General features: G+C 36.4%; 1 protein-coding gene across 1 annotated transcript in view; it reads right to left on the bottom strand.

Moving 5' to 3' along the window:
* Positions 1-18,726, bottom strand: part of CCDC88A (coiled-coil domain containing 88A) — a 141,952-nt gene that overhangs the window by 20,583 nt on the left and 102,643 nt on the right. The window contains exons 19-22 of the mRNA XM_073213021.1: positions 10,189-10,350; positions 8,786-9,063; positions 8,203-8,346; positions 3,901-4,087 (exon numbers count right to left, since the gene is read on the bottom strand). Coding sequence (XP_073069122.1) covers positions 3,901-4,087; positions 8,203-8,346; positions 8,786-9,063; positions 10,189-10,350 — 771 coding nt within the window. The remainder of the gene's footprint in view (positions 1-3,900; positions 4,088-8,202; positions 8,347-8,785; positions 9,064-10,188; positions 10,351-18,726) is intronic.

Raw genomic sequence — 18,726 nt, 5'->3', positions numbered from 1 at the left:
TATGGAGTATAACAATGAAGCAAAACTGAAAGAACAAAACAGCAGCCAAGTCACAGACTCCAAGAAGGGACTAGTGGTTACCAAAAGGGAGAGAGAGTGTGGGAGGGTGGGTAGGGAGGGAGGCAGAAGGGCACTGAGGGGTATTATGTTTAGTACACATGGTGTGGGGGGGTCACGGGGAAGACAGTGTAGCACAGAGGAGACAAGTAGTGACTCTGTGGCATCTTACTACACTGATGGCCAGGGACTGCAATGGGGTTTGGGGAGTACTCGATAATATGTGTGAATGTAGCAACCACATTGTTTTTTCATGTGAAACCTTCATAAGAGTATATATCAATAATACCTTAATAAAAAATAATAATTCCCACCTCCCAAGACTGCTAGAAGGATTAAATAACATATGGAAAGGACCTGATATCATGTTTATGGCACACAGTAGGTACTTAATATACCTCATTCTTCCCTCAACCACTGTTTTCTAGTCTTAAAAGTTTATATATAGTTTTTATAGTTTGAACCAAGAGAGTCAGGTACTTCTGTCAATGGATGTTATTACTGGCTGATATTATTGGCAGCTGGGCTGCCAGCAGCATTAGACTGCTTTTTCTCTGTAGCTAATAGAAATTAGGAATATGCCTTAGTTAGGCAAGAGGGTCCAGAAGAAGCCAGAAAGCCCAAAGTACTGATTCTTAAAATTTGTATCACTTGTAATACAGAGTATATTAACCAATGAAGACTTTTGGATCCTAACATTGAATTCAGCAGGTCTGGAGTAGAGCCTAGAGATATGTATCAAAAGAGAAAAAAAGCCAACAAGAACCTCTCTTCCAAAGAAAAGGAAAAAATTTTGAAAATTCTCAGAAGGCACAGAAAAGAGATAGTGTAATACTATGAATATCCATAAATAACCATCTAGATCCAACAGCTGTCAATATCGTGCTATATTTGTTTTACCTACATATTGTTAAGTTGAAATATATGAGGTACATTCATTACAAAATTGAATGCATTTATCTTCCTCCCTATACCTACACTCTCTTGTACTGTGACTTCTCACTTTTCCCATCAAGAAATGGAATCTACTTCCCCTCTTGAACTTGGAATGCCTTGGGTCAAGAGAAAGAGGTGGAAGTGATGGCATGACAGTTCCAAGTCTAGGCCTCAAGAGGTCTTATGTGCTTCCACTCAGTCTTTTGGAATTCTGCTAGAGGATGAGACTACATAGCACAGAGAAGAGTTATACTACCTGGGGTCACCCTAGACCAACCAGTCCTCAAGGTATGTGCCAGCTAACTGCAGATGGGAACAAGCCCTACAAAGATAAACTGGTCTTGGTGCATACATGAATGCATAGATCAGCACATCTGCTCAGCCAACTTGGATTCCATCACCACTGAGGTCCCTATGGTTGTTATATAGCATTAAATATTGTGTCAATAGACAACTGATAAAACATATATACAAAAAGAACAAATTCTGAGTGCATATGCAGCACAATGAATTAATCACAAAGTGAACATGTGTGTAATCAGCACCCAGATTAAGAAACAGTACATAAATTGTACTCCAGAAATACTCGCACTCCTCCCCTCACCATCCCTTCTCACAAAGATTACTATCCTCTTATACTATGGATTCATCTTTCCACTCCCTCCAAATCATGTTATTATATGACTTAGCCCGTATCCAAGGGTTAACACTTGACTCGAGTTAGGGCAGCCAGGTCTACGTAGGTAACTAGGGCCCTTCCTGATATCTCCTGAATACCCTCCAACCACCAGTGACATGTGGGACCTCATCAAGACCCATTATAATGGATCTCCCCAGTTAAGCTTCTAAGTTTGCTGGTCTACTACTTGCCCCAACCAATATTCCAATCTCAGGCTATCTGAGAGTTGGCCTTTGACAATTATTGTGGGCATGGGACTTTTCTGTGCTCTGCTCAAGTCAAATCAGTTCCCTCCAGAAGTAAAGCTGCTGGTTTTCATGGCTTGCCCCTCACCTTAACTATGAGGTGTTGACACTGAGGAAAGGAGAGGAGAAAAGAATGGGTGAAGTAACAATATAAAATGCCTCAGATAATCATAGCTCCTACATGCAGTTCAGTAATTTTTCTTTAATAAATGCTTCTCGACTTGTTGTATGCTTCTGCTTAAGTTCCAGAGTCCTAAAATTGCTTGTTTTTAAGTTCTGTCTAATTTAATTGTTTCTTGGGGAGTTGATTCATCATTTTCCTCACTCTATCATTCTGTATATTCATTCCTCTAGTTATATTTTATTTAGACTTTTTTAAGTCACAGACAGAATGAATGTTGTATACTTTCTGAGCTTTGTTGGGTAATTAAATGTATAAAATTTCAAACTCATTTTTCTTTCTATTGGTTTTTAATTTCAGACAAAAAGCTTTTAAGTATTACTTTTCTAATACAGTCTATTCTCTAATTCCATTTAAGGGTTTGTTTAAGTGCTAGTTTTCTAAGACTTCCATGAAATTCAAGTGTTAAGCTATATTCAAACTTTAATGATTTAGGGCCCGACCATGAAACTTAAGTTATCCAAGGTTGTTGGTATCCTTTTTATATTTCAAAACTTCAATCGCTTTATCAAGTTATCATAGGGATAAAAATGGAATTATGTGAAGAATAAAATTGTATTATGTAAGGCAGATGTCATTTCTGTTCAAAACTGTCCGATGACTCCCTTTTTTCACTCAGAATAGTCAAAGTTTTTACAATGGCTTATAAGGCAACATATAAGGCCTAGGCTCATCTCTGATCTCACCTACTACTACTACTTCCTTCTTTGTCATTCCACTCCAGCCAAACTGGCTTCCTCAAACACACCAGGATTCCCCTGGCCTTAGGGTCATGCATTAGCTGTTTGCCTGGAAAGTCCTTTCCCCAGAGTGCTACATAATTTTACCCTAACCTTCTTCAAATCTTTACATAATGATACCTAATTATAATGTCAAACTATACGCCCTCACTCATCTGGCAGGCATCCTCCTTTACCCTATTTCACTTTTATTTGCATATAATGTATTATCTGGTAACATACCATATGATGCAGACTAATTTTCAAAATGGTTACAGCAATGTTTCCAGGCCAAGTGCTCTTCCAGAATCTTACCATTCTCCAAAAAGAGGCTGAGTTCATTCTTCTTCCTCTTGAACCTAAATGGGACTTTGATTGCCTCAGTGAATAGAATGCAGAGGAAATGATGCATGACTTCTGAGGCCTGATTGTTAAAGTAGAAATAGCTTGTCTGGTTCTCACCATCGTTGAGAGAAAGTCCAAAAGAACCCATGGGAGACACCATGTGGAGAGGAAACTGATGCCTCCAACTGATAGCCAGCATCAACCACCAAATATGCACTCAGCCTTTCAATCCCCCAGCTTAGGGCCCAGCTCTAAGTAGAGCGGAGACAAATCAGCCCTACTGTCCCTTTCCAAGTGTCCTCACAGAATCTGTGAGCAGAACAGAGGGCTGCTTTATACCACCAAGTTTTGGGATGACTTGCTACATAGCCATATGTAACAGAACACTGAAAGACTACATATTTCACTTACTATGTTTATCGTCTGTTTCCTTCTACCATAATTAATATAAGCTCCAGAAGGGGAGAGATTTTTACCTCTTTGGTTTATTAGTACAGTGTTTTTTATTAAATATACATGATTTCACAATTTTCAAAGTATCTGGACAAATAAAATTAAATAGTAAAAAATGTTGAAATTAATAATAGAGTTTTTCTAAATTTAAATAATCTATGACCAATTATTTTAGATATACCCCTCTAAATATATACTGCTATTATTATAATATGACTGCTTACTTTTTAGGAATGTCTTGATGCCCAAAGGAAGGAAACAGTGATTAAAATTATTAATGCTCACCTCACACTGGTTATTTAGCTTGGTGGATGTGATGTCCAACTGTTGGTACCGTTCTTTTAATTTGGAAAATTCAGCTTCTAATCTTGTTTGTTCCAGTTTGGAATTATTTAGAAGACTTTTTAAATTTTTATGGTCAGTTTGTAAAGCTTCAGTCTCTTTTAAAAGCTGATTATATGTATGGGTCAACCTATAATTAGAAATTGTGATAGAATTAGATTCTCTTAATAGCTTTCATTGTCATTTACACAATGTGAAAAATGCTGCAAATCATACTCAGACATACTCAAGGAAAATAAAACATTCTTTTGCCAGTCACAAAATTCATCAAGAATCAGTTTCTATTCTGTAAAGCTAGATTTAAAGAAATTGAGTACTTTTCCCTTGAAAGGAAATCCTTCAGCATTTAAATATAGTTAAGAGGTAAAGAGTCTTGTAATTTTATCCTATAAAATTTAAATTAGTAAAACAAATATTTAAAAGTTAAAAGAGATATGAGGAGGAGCTTCCAGCATCAGCACTCTCTGGAGGACTTGTGCCGGGGGATGATCATCAAAAAGCCTCCACAGGGATCCGGACGATGCTGCGGTTGTGGCTGCATCCAGCCCACCGTCTCCTGGACTTGCCATAGGAATGAGGAGGGAGATGTCTAGGCTGGCATGTGCATACAGTGAGACAATGAATTTGACCGGATCTGTACTGTTGGAACTCAACCAGGAGTTGGGAGGGGTGCAAGGTGTAGCACTCCAAAATCTTATGACTATAGACTATCTACGGTTAAAAGAACATATGGGATGTGAACAGATCCCAGAAATGGGCTGCTTTAATTTGTCTGATTTCTCTCAGACTGTTCAAGTACAGTTGAACAATATCCATCATATCATAGACAAATTTTCACAAATGCCTAGGGTGCCTAAATGGTTTTCTTGGCTTCACTGGAGATGGATGGTAATTATAGATTTGCTTTGTTTATGTCACCGTATTCCTATTATGTTAATATGTGTGTGCAAATTAGTTAGTAGTTTAAAACCTATACATACTTAAGGTACTCTACAAGAAGATATGTCAAAGAAATAATCAATCCTCCCATGTTTCCTTCCATATGCTACATCTGTAGCTTTTCTTCTTTCTTCCTAATTACAACCCCTAAATAGAATTCGTGCCTCATATCGAATTTACCGAGTATCATAATTTCTCCAGGTGGTAAAGATACCTCAAGACAAGTGCTGGGCATAGAAGCCACAGGGCATAAATCTGCAAAGAAGTAAAAAGCTAACCTTTTCAAACAATATGGCTTCTCTCTCACTTACCAACTTTACATTTCCCTGTATGGCCCCGGAAGATGACTGGTTAGCCAGAGACGGGTAAGATTCCTCAAGGGAGGAACAACCTAAGACAGGCACAGTCGCAGGGGGGCCATCAGGTGAGAATTTGGAGATCAACAGAGGTGAGGCTCAGAACCTCACCCCCCCTGCTTTGAGAGAAATCTTCTGCATCCGTGGATGTTTTGCTGCCCTTGTCTAGCCTGGATTAATACTTAGTCCATAGGCACACACCTGATCATCTGATCATCTACATTTGCCCTCTTACAGCACTAAACTATGTTTTCTACCTTTATCTTGCATCTACCTACCACTTCAGCATTTTATTAAAAATAAAAATAATAATAATAATAAAGGGAGAAATGTGGGATCAACATATAAATCAAGTACAAAAATCAAACGAATATTCATATTTGACCTGATTGTTTATAGGTCATAATGCGTGATCAAAACCGAAAGTTTCTGTGATGAATGCCCTTGTACTGTTCACCATGTAAGAATTTATTCACTATGTAAGAATTCGTTCACCATGTAAGAACTTGTTCGTTATGCTTCAGAAGATTGGAGACTGACGAGAATTAGACTTGAGATGGATTAATGATTGTACATTGAGCATTGACCCCCCTATACTGAATTTTATTGTTGTTAACAACCATTTGATCAATAAATGAGAGATGCCCTCTCAAAAAAAAAAAAAAAAGTTAAAAGAGAAAATAACCAAACTAGTTCTGATTTCATAGAGAATTCAAAGATTTTAAAATTCAACATGAAAATTCAAGAAAGAACAGATCAAAAGAATTGATATTTAACAATCTGTTGCCAGATAACTGAGATACACAGGCTTAAATCAAAATTTTAGTTACTGAGATCTCTGTACTTGTGGCAGTTATTCATATTTATGCAGTCCCCAATTATAAGTGATAAATTTTTGATTTTTTTGTAAAAATCAAACTATAGCTTTTTCTGTTTCTTTCCACAATTATACCTTGAGAGCAAAGTCCATTGATCTCTAACAGGAGAGATCAGCAAATTCTACCTGTGAAAGATGAGTAAATACCTTAGGCTTTGTGGACCATATGCAATCTATAGCATGCTCCTCTTTTTTGTTTTCCCCACAACCTTTTAAAATGTAAAAAATGTTCTTAGTATGGGAGCTGTAGGCTGGATTTGGCTGTAGTTTACCAAACTTTATATTACAGTGTTAAGATCAGGAACCCACAAAAGGAGCAGGTAGCCAAATGAAACAAACTTTAGCTCAGTATGGTACTTGTTCAGAACACCTAATAATTTACTTCAACAAATTCTCCAAAGAATTTGAGTCAGCTTACAAGAATTATAAATAATAAAAATATACATTTAAAAAAACCAAGACTTTGTAAAAAAATTTCAAGACCAGAAACATTCAATAAAACTTAATAAGCTAAATCCATAAATGAATACATGCCATGAGTTATAATGGCTTGTCAACCTGAGACATACAGACAGCTACATGATATATTATATGGAGATCAAAGATTTTCCTACTGATGCTTCATGGGAGGTGGGATATGAAGAGATATAATATAGAATGTCCTCAGTATCATCTCTATGGCAAATGCTAAAATCAGTTCTTTCAAAGAATTAAAGAACTGTCCTGGAAAGCTGAGAATATTAACACCAAAATGTAATTCAGTTAACACAATTCTAAACAAGTCAAGAAAATCTTGTCTATGTAAGAAACACTTGGTTTGGCATTATCTAAGATTAAAACTTGGGCTATTTAGAAGAATGGAGAAACTACTGTTCTCCAGATAAGTCTTTAAAACTATCTTTTTTTTTTGGTGAAAATGAGCTTTTGGGTTTTATTTAAAGCCTCTGCTTCCCTTAGTGCTTATATTCCATAACTTGTCACAATATGGTCTTCTACTGCATATACTAAATAAATACATTCTTCTTGATTCTAGCTTGGTGTTGAGCTTGTTGAAGTTCAAATCCACCATACAGAATTTGTAGTTGAAATAATTACTAACTTAAAAACTACTGAACATGAAATGAAAATGGCTGTTGAGGCTTAGGGATTTTTTTAAATAAAGGAAATGAAATACAAGTTTAATTCTAAAATTGGACTGTATTAAATTCATAATTGGACAAATACTCAATGAATGAGCCCTATTTGAATTTTGTGTGCTCTTTCCCAGCACTTTAGCTATGGCAGTGTAAGTGCAGTGCACATGTTTATGCTGTTAGAACTTTTAAACATGTGACCTTATGAAATAAGTGAAATACCAGCTGGCAACAAGTTTTGATTTTCCAAAGGCTTCAAATTAAAAATAATTGTCCCATGGCAATATTAAACCAATAATACCTAAAGCACTTAAAAATAAAAATACAAATCAGTGGCACTCATGGTGTTGGGGGGATCATGGGGAAGGCAGTGTAGCTCAGAGAAGGCAAACAGTGACTCTGTGGCATCTTACTATACTGATGGGCAGTGACTGCAATGGGGTATGGGGGGGGACATGATAATATGGGTGAATGTAGTAACCACATTGTTTTTTCATGTGAGACCTTCATAAGAGTGTGTATCAATAATACCTTAATAAAAAATTGTAGTTAAAAAAAATATGTATCAGTCAGCTAGGAAATTATAAAGTTGGTCACTTGTAGCAACGTCAAAAGACAAAAACTGGATACCAGACTATAAAAAAGAAAAACATCAAGAATCAGATTTCATTATATTCTATTTCCATAAAGGATATAAATGCTATCAAGATACAGAAATTTTGTTATATAGTGTGGTTTAAAAACTTAGTGACTAAAGAGAAACAATGAGCATCAACAGGAGATCAGGTTTTTGCCAGAGCCATTCTATAACTAACTGCATGATTTTATTGGGTAATTTACCTATTGTTCTGAAGTCTTTCTTTAAAATTCTAAGTTATAGATAGCACTACAAAGGGACAGTTACACTTTGGATGCAATAAAATAAATAAATATTTATTACCTATCATTTTCACCACAAAGTTTCTTGTATTCTGTGGCTACAGTCTCATGGTTTTTGTTTTCAAGCAGCATTTTTTCCTGTTCTACTTTCAGTGTTTTTTCCAAATCTTCCAATTGTCCTTTCTGTTTTAGTAACTGATTGTAACTGGAAAAAAAAAAGTAAGGTATTTGGCTTATAATATATCCTTAGGAAAAAAAAATTTTTAGAAATGAGGGATACAGGAGTTGTTTATTAATAAGGACCATAAAGAACATGTAAATAAGTTTCCTACATTCACAAGCAGCATTTTTTCCTGTTCTACTTTCAGTGTTTTTTCCAAATCTTCCAATTGTCCTTTCTGTTTTAGTAACTGATTGTAACTGGAAAAAAAAAGTAAGGTATTTGGCTTATAATATATCCTTAGGAAAAAAAAATTTTTAGAAATGAGGGATACAGGAGTTGTTTATTAATAAGGACCATAAAGAACATGTAAATAAGTTTCCTACATAAGGTATCTCTTAGTCCTGTTTAATGCAAAAAAATTATTACATTACTTAAAGAAAATGGTTTTAAATTAACAACAGAAGAAAAGACAAAAAATTACCGGTCTTCAAGGTCTTTATGTTCTACCTCAAGATTTTTGTGGGCACACTTTAGAGTTCCATGTTTAGTGATGAGAGACTCATACTCTGAAGCCTGACGTTCGTGAAGAAGTTCCAGCTTTTCCTGATCTTTGATCAGAGAGTCATAGAGAGATTTCAGGTCTTCTCGCTCTTTAATTACAGATTCATTTTCATTTTCTAAGGAAGATTGTTGGATTAGGAGTTGTGCGTTCTGGTTCATAAGGGTGGTTCTTTGGGAATTAAGGGTGGAATTTTCAACCTGTAAGAATGCAGAATTGTTATCAGACATAAGAAAGATAGCTTATGTTGTTCTTTTTTTAAAATAAAAGATAACTTCAGGAAGCTCTAAATAATCATAGCAGATATATTTATATTATACTGAGAAAATTTGTACTTTAGCATCCCAAAGAACAAGGCTACCATTTGACTTTGATTTCTGTAGGTGTTATGATATATATGAGATAAATGTATGAGACGCATATTTTAGGTTGAATTATTTTAAATAGCAGTGATTAGCAACAATCTGCATTCCACCAATGAAAAAGTACAGAATTTGAAATGCTAGTTTGTCATTTTAAAGAAGTTAAGAGTTGACAGAACTGAAAAATACTTGTGAAAATTCAACTGGAAATTTTCCTGAGTCTGAACTAAATTACTATTTGTATTCCATTTGGAGGAGAGTTACAGAACTTTTAGATTCAGAGAGGGAATTTCTTTTCTTCTGCTCTGTAAGAGGTTTCACAGAGTCGTCTTTCTCCCACCTGATTATTCTATTTGAAAACACAATGGTAGTACTAAGTACAAGATGGATCTTTTGAACTAAGGACAAGTCTGAAGACCAAAATTCTCATGCTGTGTTGTTTTTCACTAATTGATAAGAAAGCTATAAAAATGAAATAAGAAACAGTATGATGCAACCATACTCTAAAGCAAGGGTTTCTACCTAATTATCATCAACTTCCCGAAATGATATAAAAGGCCATGAAATGATTGAGTAAATTTATTAATTTAGAGGTTCTGACATCTTAAAAATGCTGATCTGAAAGTTTAGGATAGCACTAAATAGAATAAATAAGTCATGGGGATGAAAAGTACAGCATAGGGAATACAGCATGTAATAACTTTGTATGATGACAAATGGTTAACTACACTTTATTATGGTAAGCATTTCATAATGTATATAACTTTCCAATCACTATATTGTACACCTAAAACCAATACAATACTGTATGCCAGTTGTACAAAAAAAATAAATATTTTACTTTATTTTCAATTAATTGTTAAATTCACTCACTAAGAAACAGTGTTACCATGTCTAGACATCCTTATTTTATTAGTATAATTCAGAGTTTGGTTACTTATCCCCCAAATATTACATTACAACCTGAAGCTTGGCATTCTGTGTTTGAAGAGTAGTATTCTGCTCCTGTAATGACACTGTCTGCCTCTGAAGTGCAAGAATCTGAGCCTGCAAATTATTGTTCTGGGTCTCAAGTTGTTTCAGTTGAGTTTTCAATGCTTGCTTCTCTGCTTGCAGTGTAGCATTCTTAATAAACAAAAAATATATTAAAAATAAAAGCAACATCAAATAATTTCTCATTAACAGATATTAGAATTTTGTATGAGTATTTATTACATTATAATCCAAGAAAATTCCAACAATCTTAAAAAATAAAAAAACAAAAACACTTTCCCTCTAGCCCAAATTGTAAACAAATTAATCTAAGAAAAAGAAGGCAATAGTATTAAAACCTTAGTATACTACTGTGTCTCTGTTCTGTCTGTTTTATAATGTCTAAAAAATAAAGTATATTTATTAACACAAGAATTAGAGTGGATTGTCAGTTGTATGGTTTTTATGCTATTCAAAAGTGCCCAGAGTGTGTGGGGCGGTCTAGCCAAAGAGTGCCCCTTTTCTAATTGCCCAAAGCCAAGTCTACATCTCTATCTATCTATCTTTCTACCTATCTTATATCTATATCTATCTATCTATGGTGGTCCCAAGAGTAGGAGCAAAGCTAAGTACGTACTTTATAAACACAAATATTTGGAAGAGAAGCAGAAACAATCTTAACCATCTGTTATAAAAATTTAGTCCAGAATAGACCTAACAGATGTTACATATTTTCTTTACTGATTTTTTTCATGGTATAAGACACTCACTAAAACTCTACTTCTTCTATAGTACTTTTGGAGCAAATCCAAATAAAACATACCATTTTCAATTTTTCCAGTTTATATGGCCATATTTCGATTTTACAGGTAAATGGTTGAATTATCATACAAATCATAGATTATATTTAATGCAATATATATTAAAATGTTTGTCATGGATTTTATATTATCAGGGTTATTTTTAGATAACATTTCATTAAAAAATTAGCTTCAAAAAGTATGAACAAAGAAGCGCCTAGAAAACCGAAATAAAACTTTAACATACAAAAAGACCAGAATGTGAAAATTGCAACATGCATAAAAAGTTACAAGTGAGTCACACTAGATCACTTTTATTATATCAACATTAGGGAACAAAGATAACATTCCCTTCATAGGCTTTCATGTTATGTATTCTATATGTCACTATATAAAAGGCAAGTCATGATTTAAACCACATATTATTACACCAAAGGTGAAGAAGCACAATGTTTTTTTTTCACAATGTTTTAAGATAAGTTTTGATATTGTACTTCTATTCCATTCATTTGTTCAAATAAAAAGGATGAATATGTAGATTAATGATAAATAAAAATAAATAAATAAATAAATAAAAAGGATGAGTGAAAATTGAAAATTTACACATTTACACTGAAAAATAATAGGGAATCCTGATGTATTTATTATATGCCATCCTGACATACTAAAGAGATGAACTATTTTTCACTTAAATATGTTAAATACAATTATATTTCAGCTTCTTAGAAACCAAAATGTATAAGCTGTAATGATAAATCTAGGTATCCATAGGAATGAGAAAAATTCCTATAGTCTATGAATGGAAAACAACTGAGAGTAGAAAAGATTTCTTGGAGCAGGAAAAAATTTACATTAGAAATGTTTAAGGTTAGCAAATATACTAGCAAATGTAAAAATATTACCAGTTTAATAGAGGACTAGTCATCTTTATAAACCCATTATCTGAAATGACTGAAATATGACAACCATGTAATTTTTTTCCAGTGGAAATTTATAAAGGAAGTCAATAGAAAAGAGATTTACCTTATAGAACTTTATATGCCAGCCAAATTTTCTGAAATGTAATTATTAATCTAAGTATATACAGGCTAATAAATACATAAAGAGATATAAAATAGCTTCCTAATAATTTAAAACATGCAAATTAAAATATTTTCTTCTATCATTTTACTACTATTAAAAGGCTAATAATATCCAATGTAATCTGGAAAAATAAGTATTCTATTAGTGGGGTTAAAAGTTGGCATGATTTTAAAAGGTTAATATCAATTATCAATTAAAACTAAAATTTTCAATTAAAATCACACACACACACACACACACACACATACATATGCACATATACATACACACACCCTTTGGCCTATCAACTCCACTATCAGGAATTTATATCCTATGAATGTTTTTACATGGATTTTTATTGCAACAAAAATCTGAAAATAACCTAAATGTCCATCAATGTGGGATTTATTTAAATAAATTATGTAACATCCATACTATGGAATAATAGGTGGTCATTAAACAAAATGAGATAGATATATCTTCTAAAATAGATATCTCCAAGATAACATAATTGAAACTACAAATAAGATTATTATATAATATGATCCCACAGTTGTAAATATGTAACTGAAATATACTTCTGCATACATATAAATCACAAGCGAGCGGAGCCAGGATGGCGGCGTGAGTAGAGCAGCGGAACTCTCCTCCCAAAACCACATAGAATTATGAAAATATAACAAAGACAACTCTTCCTAAAATAGAGACCAGAGGACACAGGACAACATCCAGACCACATCCACACCTGCGAGAACCCAGCGCCTCGCGAAGGGGGTAAGATACAAGCCCCGGCCCGGCGGGACCCGAGCACCCCTCCCCCCGGCTCCCGGTGGGTGGAAAGAAACTGGAGCAGTTTTTTTCTTTTTTGGCGAGTGCTTTTTGGAAGCCTTAAACGGACAGGGACCCCAATACCACAGAAACAGGGCAGTAAGACCGGTGAACGGGCGCCTGAGACTGGCGCCTGAGGACAAAGAAAATCGCGCGTTTTCCCCTTTTTTTAGGCGAGTGCTTTTTGGAAGCCTTAAAGGGACAGGGACCCCAATACTAGGGAAACAGGGCAGCAAGACCGGTGAGCGGGTGCCTGATACCGGCGCCTGAGGACAAAGAAAATTGCGCGTTTTTCCCTTTTTTTTGGTGAGTGCTTTTTGGAACCCTTAAAGGGACAGGGACCCCAATACTAGGGAAACAGGGCAGGAAGAGTGGTGAGCAGGCGCCTGAGACCGGCGCCTGAGGACAAAGAAAATCACGTGTTTTACCCTTTTTTTTTGGCGAGTGCTTTTTGGAAGCCTTAAGGGGACAGGGACCCCAATACTAGGGAAACAGGGCAGCAGGACCGGTGAGCGGGTGACTGAGACCGGCGCCTGAGGACAAACAATATCGCGTTTCTCCCTTTTTTTTTTGGCGAGTGCTTTTTGGAAGCCTTGAAGGGACAGGGACCCCAATACGAGGGAAACAAGGCTGCAAGACCGGTGAGTGGGTGCCTGAGACCGGTGCCTGAGGACAAAGAAAATAGCGCATTTTTTCCTTTTTTTTTTTCTTCCTCTTTCGTTGTTGCTGCTGTTGTTTTGGTTTGGAGAGTGCTTTTTGGAAGTCTTAAAGGGGCAGGACAGGACACTTAGTCCAGAGGCAGGGAATCTGGGGATCTCTGGACACTCTAACCCCCTGGGCAACAGGGAGCACAGAGGCCCATTACGGAGATAAATAGCCTCCCAGCCGCTCCCCATCCAACAGGGCTCCACCATTTTGGAGGAGCAGCCCCAGCCAGGCCACGCCCACAGCAACAGCGGAGATAAACACCAAACCAAACAGGCAGGTAGCTGAACCCCTGTCTGCACACAGCTGGCAAGCATAAGCCACTAGAGGTCGCTATTCTCCCAGGAGAGGAAGGCCACAAACCAACAAGAAGGAAAGCTCTTCCAGCTGTCACTCATACCAGCTCTGCAAACTATCTCTATCACCATGAAAAGGCAAAACTACAGGCAGACAAAGATCACAGAGACAACACCTGAGAAGGAGACAGACCTAACCAGTCCTCCTGAAAAAGAATTCAAAATAAAAATCATGAACATGCTGACAGAGATGCAGAGAAAAATGCAAGAGCAATGGGAGGAGATGCAGAGACAAATGCAAGAGCAGTGGGATGAAGTCTGGAGGGAGATCACAGATGTCAGGAAGGAGATCACAGAAGTGAAACAATCCCTGGAAGGATTTATACGCAGAATGGATAAGATGCAAGAGGCCATTGAAGGAATAGAAACCAGAGAACAGGAACATATAGAAGCTGACATAGAGAGAGATAAAAGGATCTCCAGGAACGAAACAACACTAAGAGAACTATGTGACCAATCCAAAAGGAATAATATTCATATTATAGCGGTACCAGAAGAAGAGGAGGAAAAGGGATAGAAAGTCTCCTTGAAGAAATAATTGCTGAAAACTTCCCCAAACTGGGGGAGGAAATAATCAAACAGACCACGGAAATACACAGAACCCCCAACAGAAAGGATCCAAGGAGGACAACACCAAGACACATAGTAATTAAAATGGCAAGGATCAAGGACAAGGAAAGAGTTTTAAAGGCAGCTAGAGAGAAAAAGGTCACCTATAAAAGAAAACCCATCAGGCTAACATCAGACTTCTCGACAGAAACCCTACAGGCCAGAAGAGAATGGCATGATATATTTAATGCAATGAAACAGAAGGACTTTGAACCAAGGATACTGTATCCAGCACGACTATCATTTAAATATGATGGCGGGATTAAACAATTCCCAGACAAACAAAAGCTGAGGAAATTTCCATCCCACAAACCACCTCTACAGAGCATCCTACAGGGACTGCTCTAGATAGGAGCACTCCTAAAAAGAGCACAGAACAAAACACACAACATATGAAGAATGGAGGAGGACAAATAAGAAGGGAGAGAAGAAAAGAATCTCCAGACAGTATATATAACAGCTCAATAGCGAGCTAAGTTAGGCAGTAAGATACTAAAGAAGCTAACCTTGAACCTTTGGTAACCATGAACCTAAAGCCTGCAATGGCAATAAGTACATATCTCTCAATAGTCACCCTAAATGTAAATGGACTTAATGCACCAATCAAAAAACACAGAGTAATAGAATGGATAAAAAAGCAAGACCCATCTATATGCTGCTTACAAGAAACTCACCTCAAACCCAAAGACAAGCACAGACTAAAACTCAAAGGATGGAAAAACATATTTCAGGCAAACAACAGTGAGAAGAAAGCAGGAGTTGCAGTACTAATATCAGACAAAATAGACTTCAAGAAGGCCACTACATAATGATAAAGGGCTCAGTCCAACAAGAGGATATAATCATTCTAAATATATGTGCACCCAACACAGGAGCACCAGCATTTGTGAAACAAATACTAACAGAACTAAAGATGGAAATAGACAGCAATGCATTCATCTTAGGAGACTTCAACACACCACTCACCCCAAAGGATAGATCCACTGGGCAGAAAATAAGTAAGGACACACAGGCATTGAACAACACACTAGAACAGATGGACCTAACAGACATCTATAGAACTCTACATCCAAAAGCAACAGGATATACATTCTTCTCAAGTGCACATGGAACATTCTGCAGAATAGACCACATACTAGCTCACAAAAAGAGCCTCAGTAAATTCCAAAATATTGAAATTCTACCAACCAATTTTTCCGACCACAAAGGTATAAAACTAGAAATAAATTCTACAAAGAAAACAAAAAGGCTCACAAACACATGGAGGCTTAACATGCTTCTAAATAATCAATGGATCAATGAACAAATCAAAATAGAGATCAAGGAATATATAGAAACAAATGACAACAACACCACAAAGCCCCAACTTCTGTGGGATGCAGCGAAAGCAGTCTTAAGAGGAAAGTATATAGCAATCCAGGCACACTTGAAGAAGGAAGAACAATCCCAAATGAATAGTCTAACATCACAATTATCGAAACTGGAAAAAGAAGAACAAATGAGGCCTAAAGTCAGCAGAAGGAGGGACATAATAAAGATCAGAGAAGAAATAAACACAATTGAGAAGAATAAAACAATAGCAAAAATCAATGAAACCAAGAGCTGGTTCTTTGAGAAAACAAACAAAATAGATGAGCCTCTAGCCAAACTTATTAAGAGAAAAAGAGAATCAACACAAATCAACAGCATCAGAAATGAGAATGGAAAAATCACGACAGACTCAACATAAATACAAAGAATTATTAAAGACTACTATGAAAACCTATATGCCAACAAGCTGGAAAACCTAGAAGAAATGGACAACTTCCTAGAAAAATAGAACCTCCCAAGACTGGCCAAGGAAGAAACACAAAAGTTAAAGAAACCAATTACGAGCAAAGAAATTAAAATGGTAATCAAAAAACTACCCAAGAACAAAACCCCGGGGCCGGACGGATTTACCTTGGAATTTTATCAGACACACAGAGAAGACATAATACCCATTCTCCTCAAAGTGTTCCAAAAAATAGAAGAGGAGGGAATACTCCCAAACTCATTCTATGAAGCCAACATCACCCTAATACCAAAACCAGGCAAAGACCCCACCAAAAAAGAAAATTATAGACCAATATCCCTGATGAATGTAGATGCAAAAATACTCAATAAAATATTAGCAAACAGAATTCAACAGTATATCAAAAGGATCATACACCATGACCAAGTGGGATTCATTCCAGGGATGCAAGGATGGTACAACATTCAAAAATCCATCAACATCATCCACCACATCAACAAAAAGAAAGACAAAAACCACATGATCATCTCCATAGATGCTGAGAAAGCATGGGACAAAATTCAACATCCATTCATGATAAAAACTCTCAGCAAAATGGGAATAGAGGGCAAGTACCTCAACATAATAAAGGCCATATATGATAAACCCACAGCCAGCATTATACTGAACAGCAAGAAGCTGAAAGCATTTCCTCTGAGATCGGGAACCAGACAGGGATGCCCACTCTCCCCACTGTTATTTAACATAGTACTGGAGGTCCTAGCCACGGCAATCAGTCAAAACAAAGAAATACAAGGAATCCAGATTGGTAAAGAAGAAGTTAAACTGTCACTATTTGCAGATGATATGATACTGTACATAAAAAACCCTAAAGACTCCACTCCAAAACTACTAGAACTGATATCAGAATACAGCAAAGTTGCAGGATACAAAATTAACACACAGAAATCTGTAGCTTTCCTATACACTAACAATGAACCAATAGAAAGAGAAATCAGGAAAACAGTTCCATTCACAATTGCATCAAAAAGAATAAAATACCTAGGAATAAACCTAACCAAAGAAGTGAAGGACTTACACTCTGAAAACTACAAGTCACTCTTAAGAGAAATTAAAGGGGACACTAACAAATGGAAACTCATCCCATGCTCATGGCTAGGAAGAATTAATATCGTCAAAATGGCCATCCTGCCTAAAGCAATATACAGATTTGATGCAATCCCTATCAAATTACCAGCAACATTCTTCAATGAATTGGAACAAATAATTCAAAAATTCATACGGAAACACCAAGGACCCCGAATAGCCAAAGCAATCCTGAGACAGAAGAATAAAGTAGGGGGGATCTCACTCCCCAACTTCAAGCTCTACTACAAAGCCATAGTAATCACGACAATGTGGTACTGGCACAAGAACAGAGCCACAGATCAGTGGAACAGATCAGAGACTCCAGAAATTAACCCAAACATATATGGTCAATTAATATTTGATAAAGGAGCCATGGACATACAATGGCAAAATGACAGTCTCTTCAACAGATAGTGCTGGCAAAACTGGACAGCTACATGTAGGAGAATGAAACTGGACCTTTGTCTAACCCCATATACAAAGGTAAACTCAAAATGGATCAAAGACCTGAATGTAGGTCATGAAACCATTAAACTCTTGGAAAAAAACATAGGCAAAAACCTCTTAGACATAAACATGAGTGACCTCTTCTTGAACATATCTCCCCGGGCAAGGAAAACAACAGCAAAAATGAGCAAGTGGGACTACATTAAGCTGAAAAGCTTCTGTACAGTGAAAGACACCATCAATAGAACAAAAAGGAACCCTACGGTATGGGAGAATATATTTGAAAATGACAGATCCAATAAAGGCTTGACGTCCAGAATATATAAAGAGCTCACACGCCTCAACAAACAAAAAACAAATAACCCAATTAAAAAATGGGCAGAGGAACTGAACAGTTCTCTAAAAAAGAAATACAGATGGCCAACAGACACATGAAAAGATGCTCCACATCGCTAATTATCAGAGAAATGCAAATTAAAACTACAATGAGGTATCACCTCCCACCAGTAAGGATAGCTGCCATCCAAAAGACAAACAACAACAAATGTTGGCGAGGCTGTGGGGAAAGGGGAACCCTCCTACACTGCTGGTGGGAATGTAAATTAGTTCAACCATTGTGGAAAGCAGTATGGAGGTTCATCAAAATGCTCAAAACAGACCTACCATTTGACCCAGGAATTCCACTCCTAAGAATTTACCCTATGAACGCAGCAATCAAGTTTGAGAAAGACAGATGCACCCCTATGTTTATCACAGCACTATTTACAATAGCGAAGAATTGGAAGCAACCTAAATGTCCATCGGTAGATGAATGGATAAA

Source organism: Manis javanica, chromosome 1 (assembly GCF_040802235.1).
Source record: "Manis javanica isolate MJ-LG chromosome 1, MJ_LKY, whole genome shotgun sequence".
NCBI lineage: Eukaryota > Metazoa > Chordata > Mammalia > Pholidota > Manidae > Manis > Manis javanica.
This window is presented reverse-complemented; position numbering and strand designations above follow the sequence as displayed.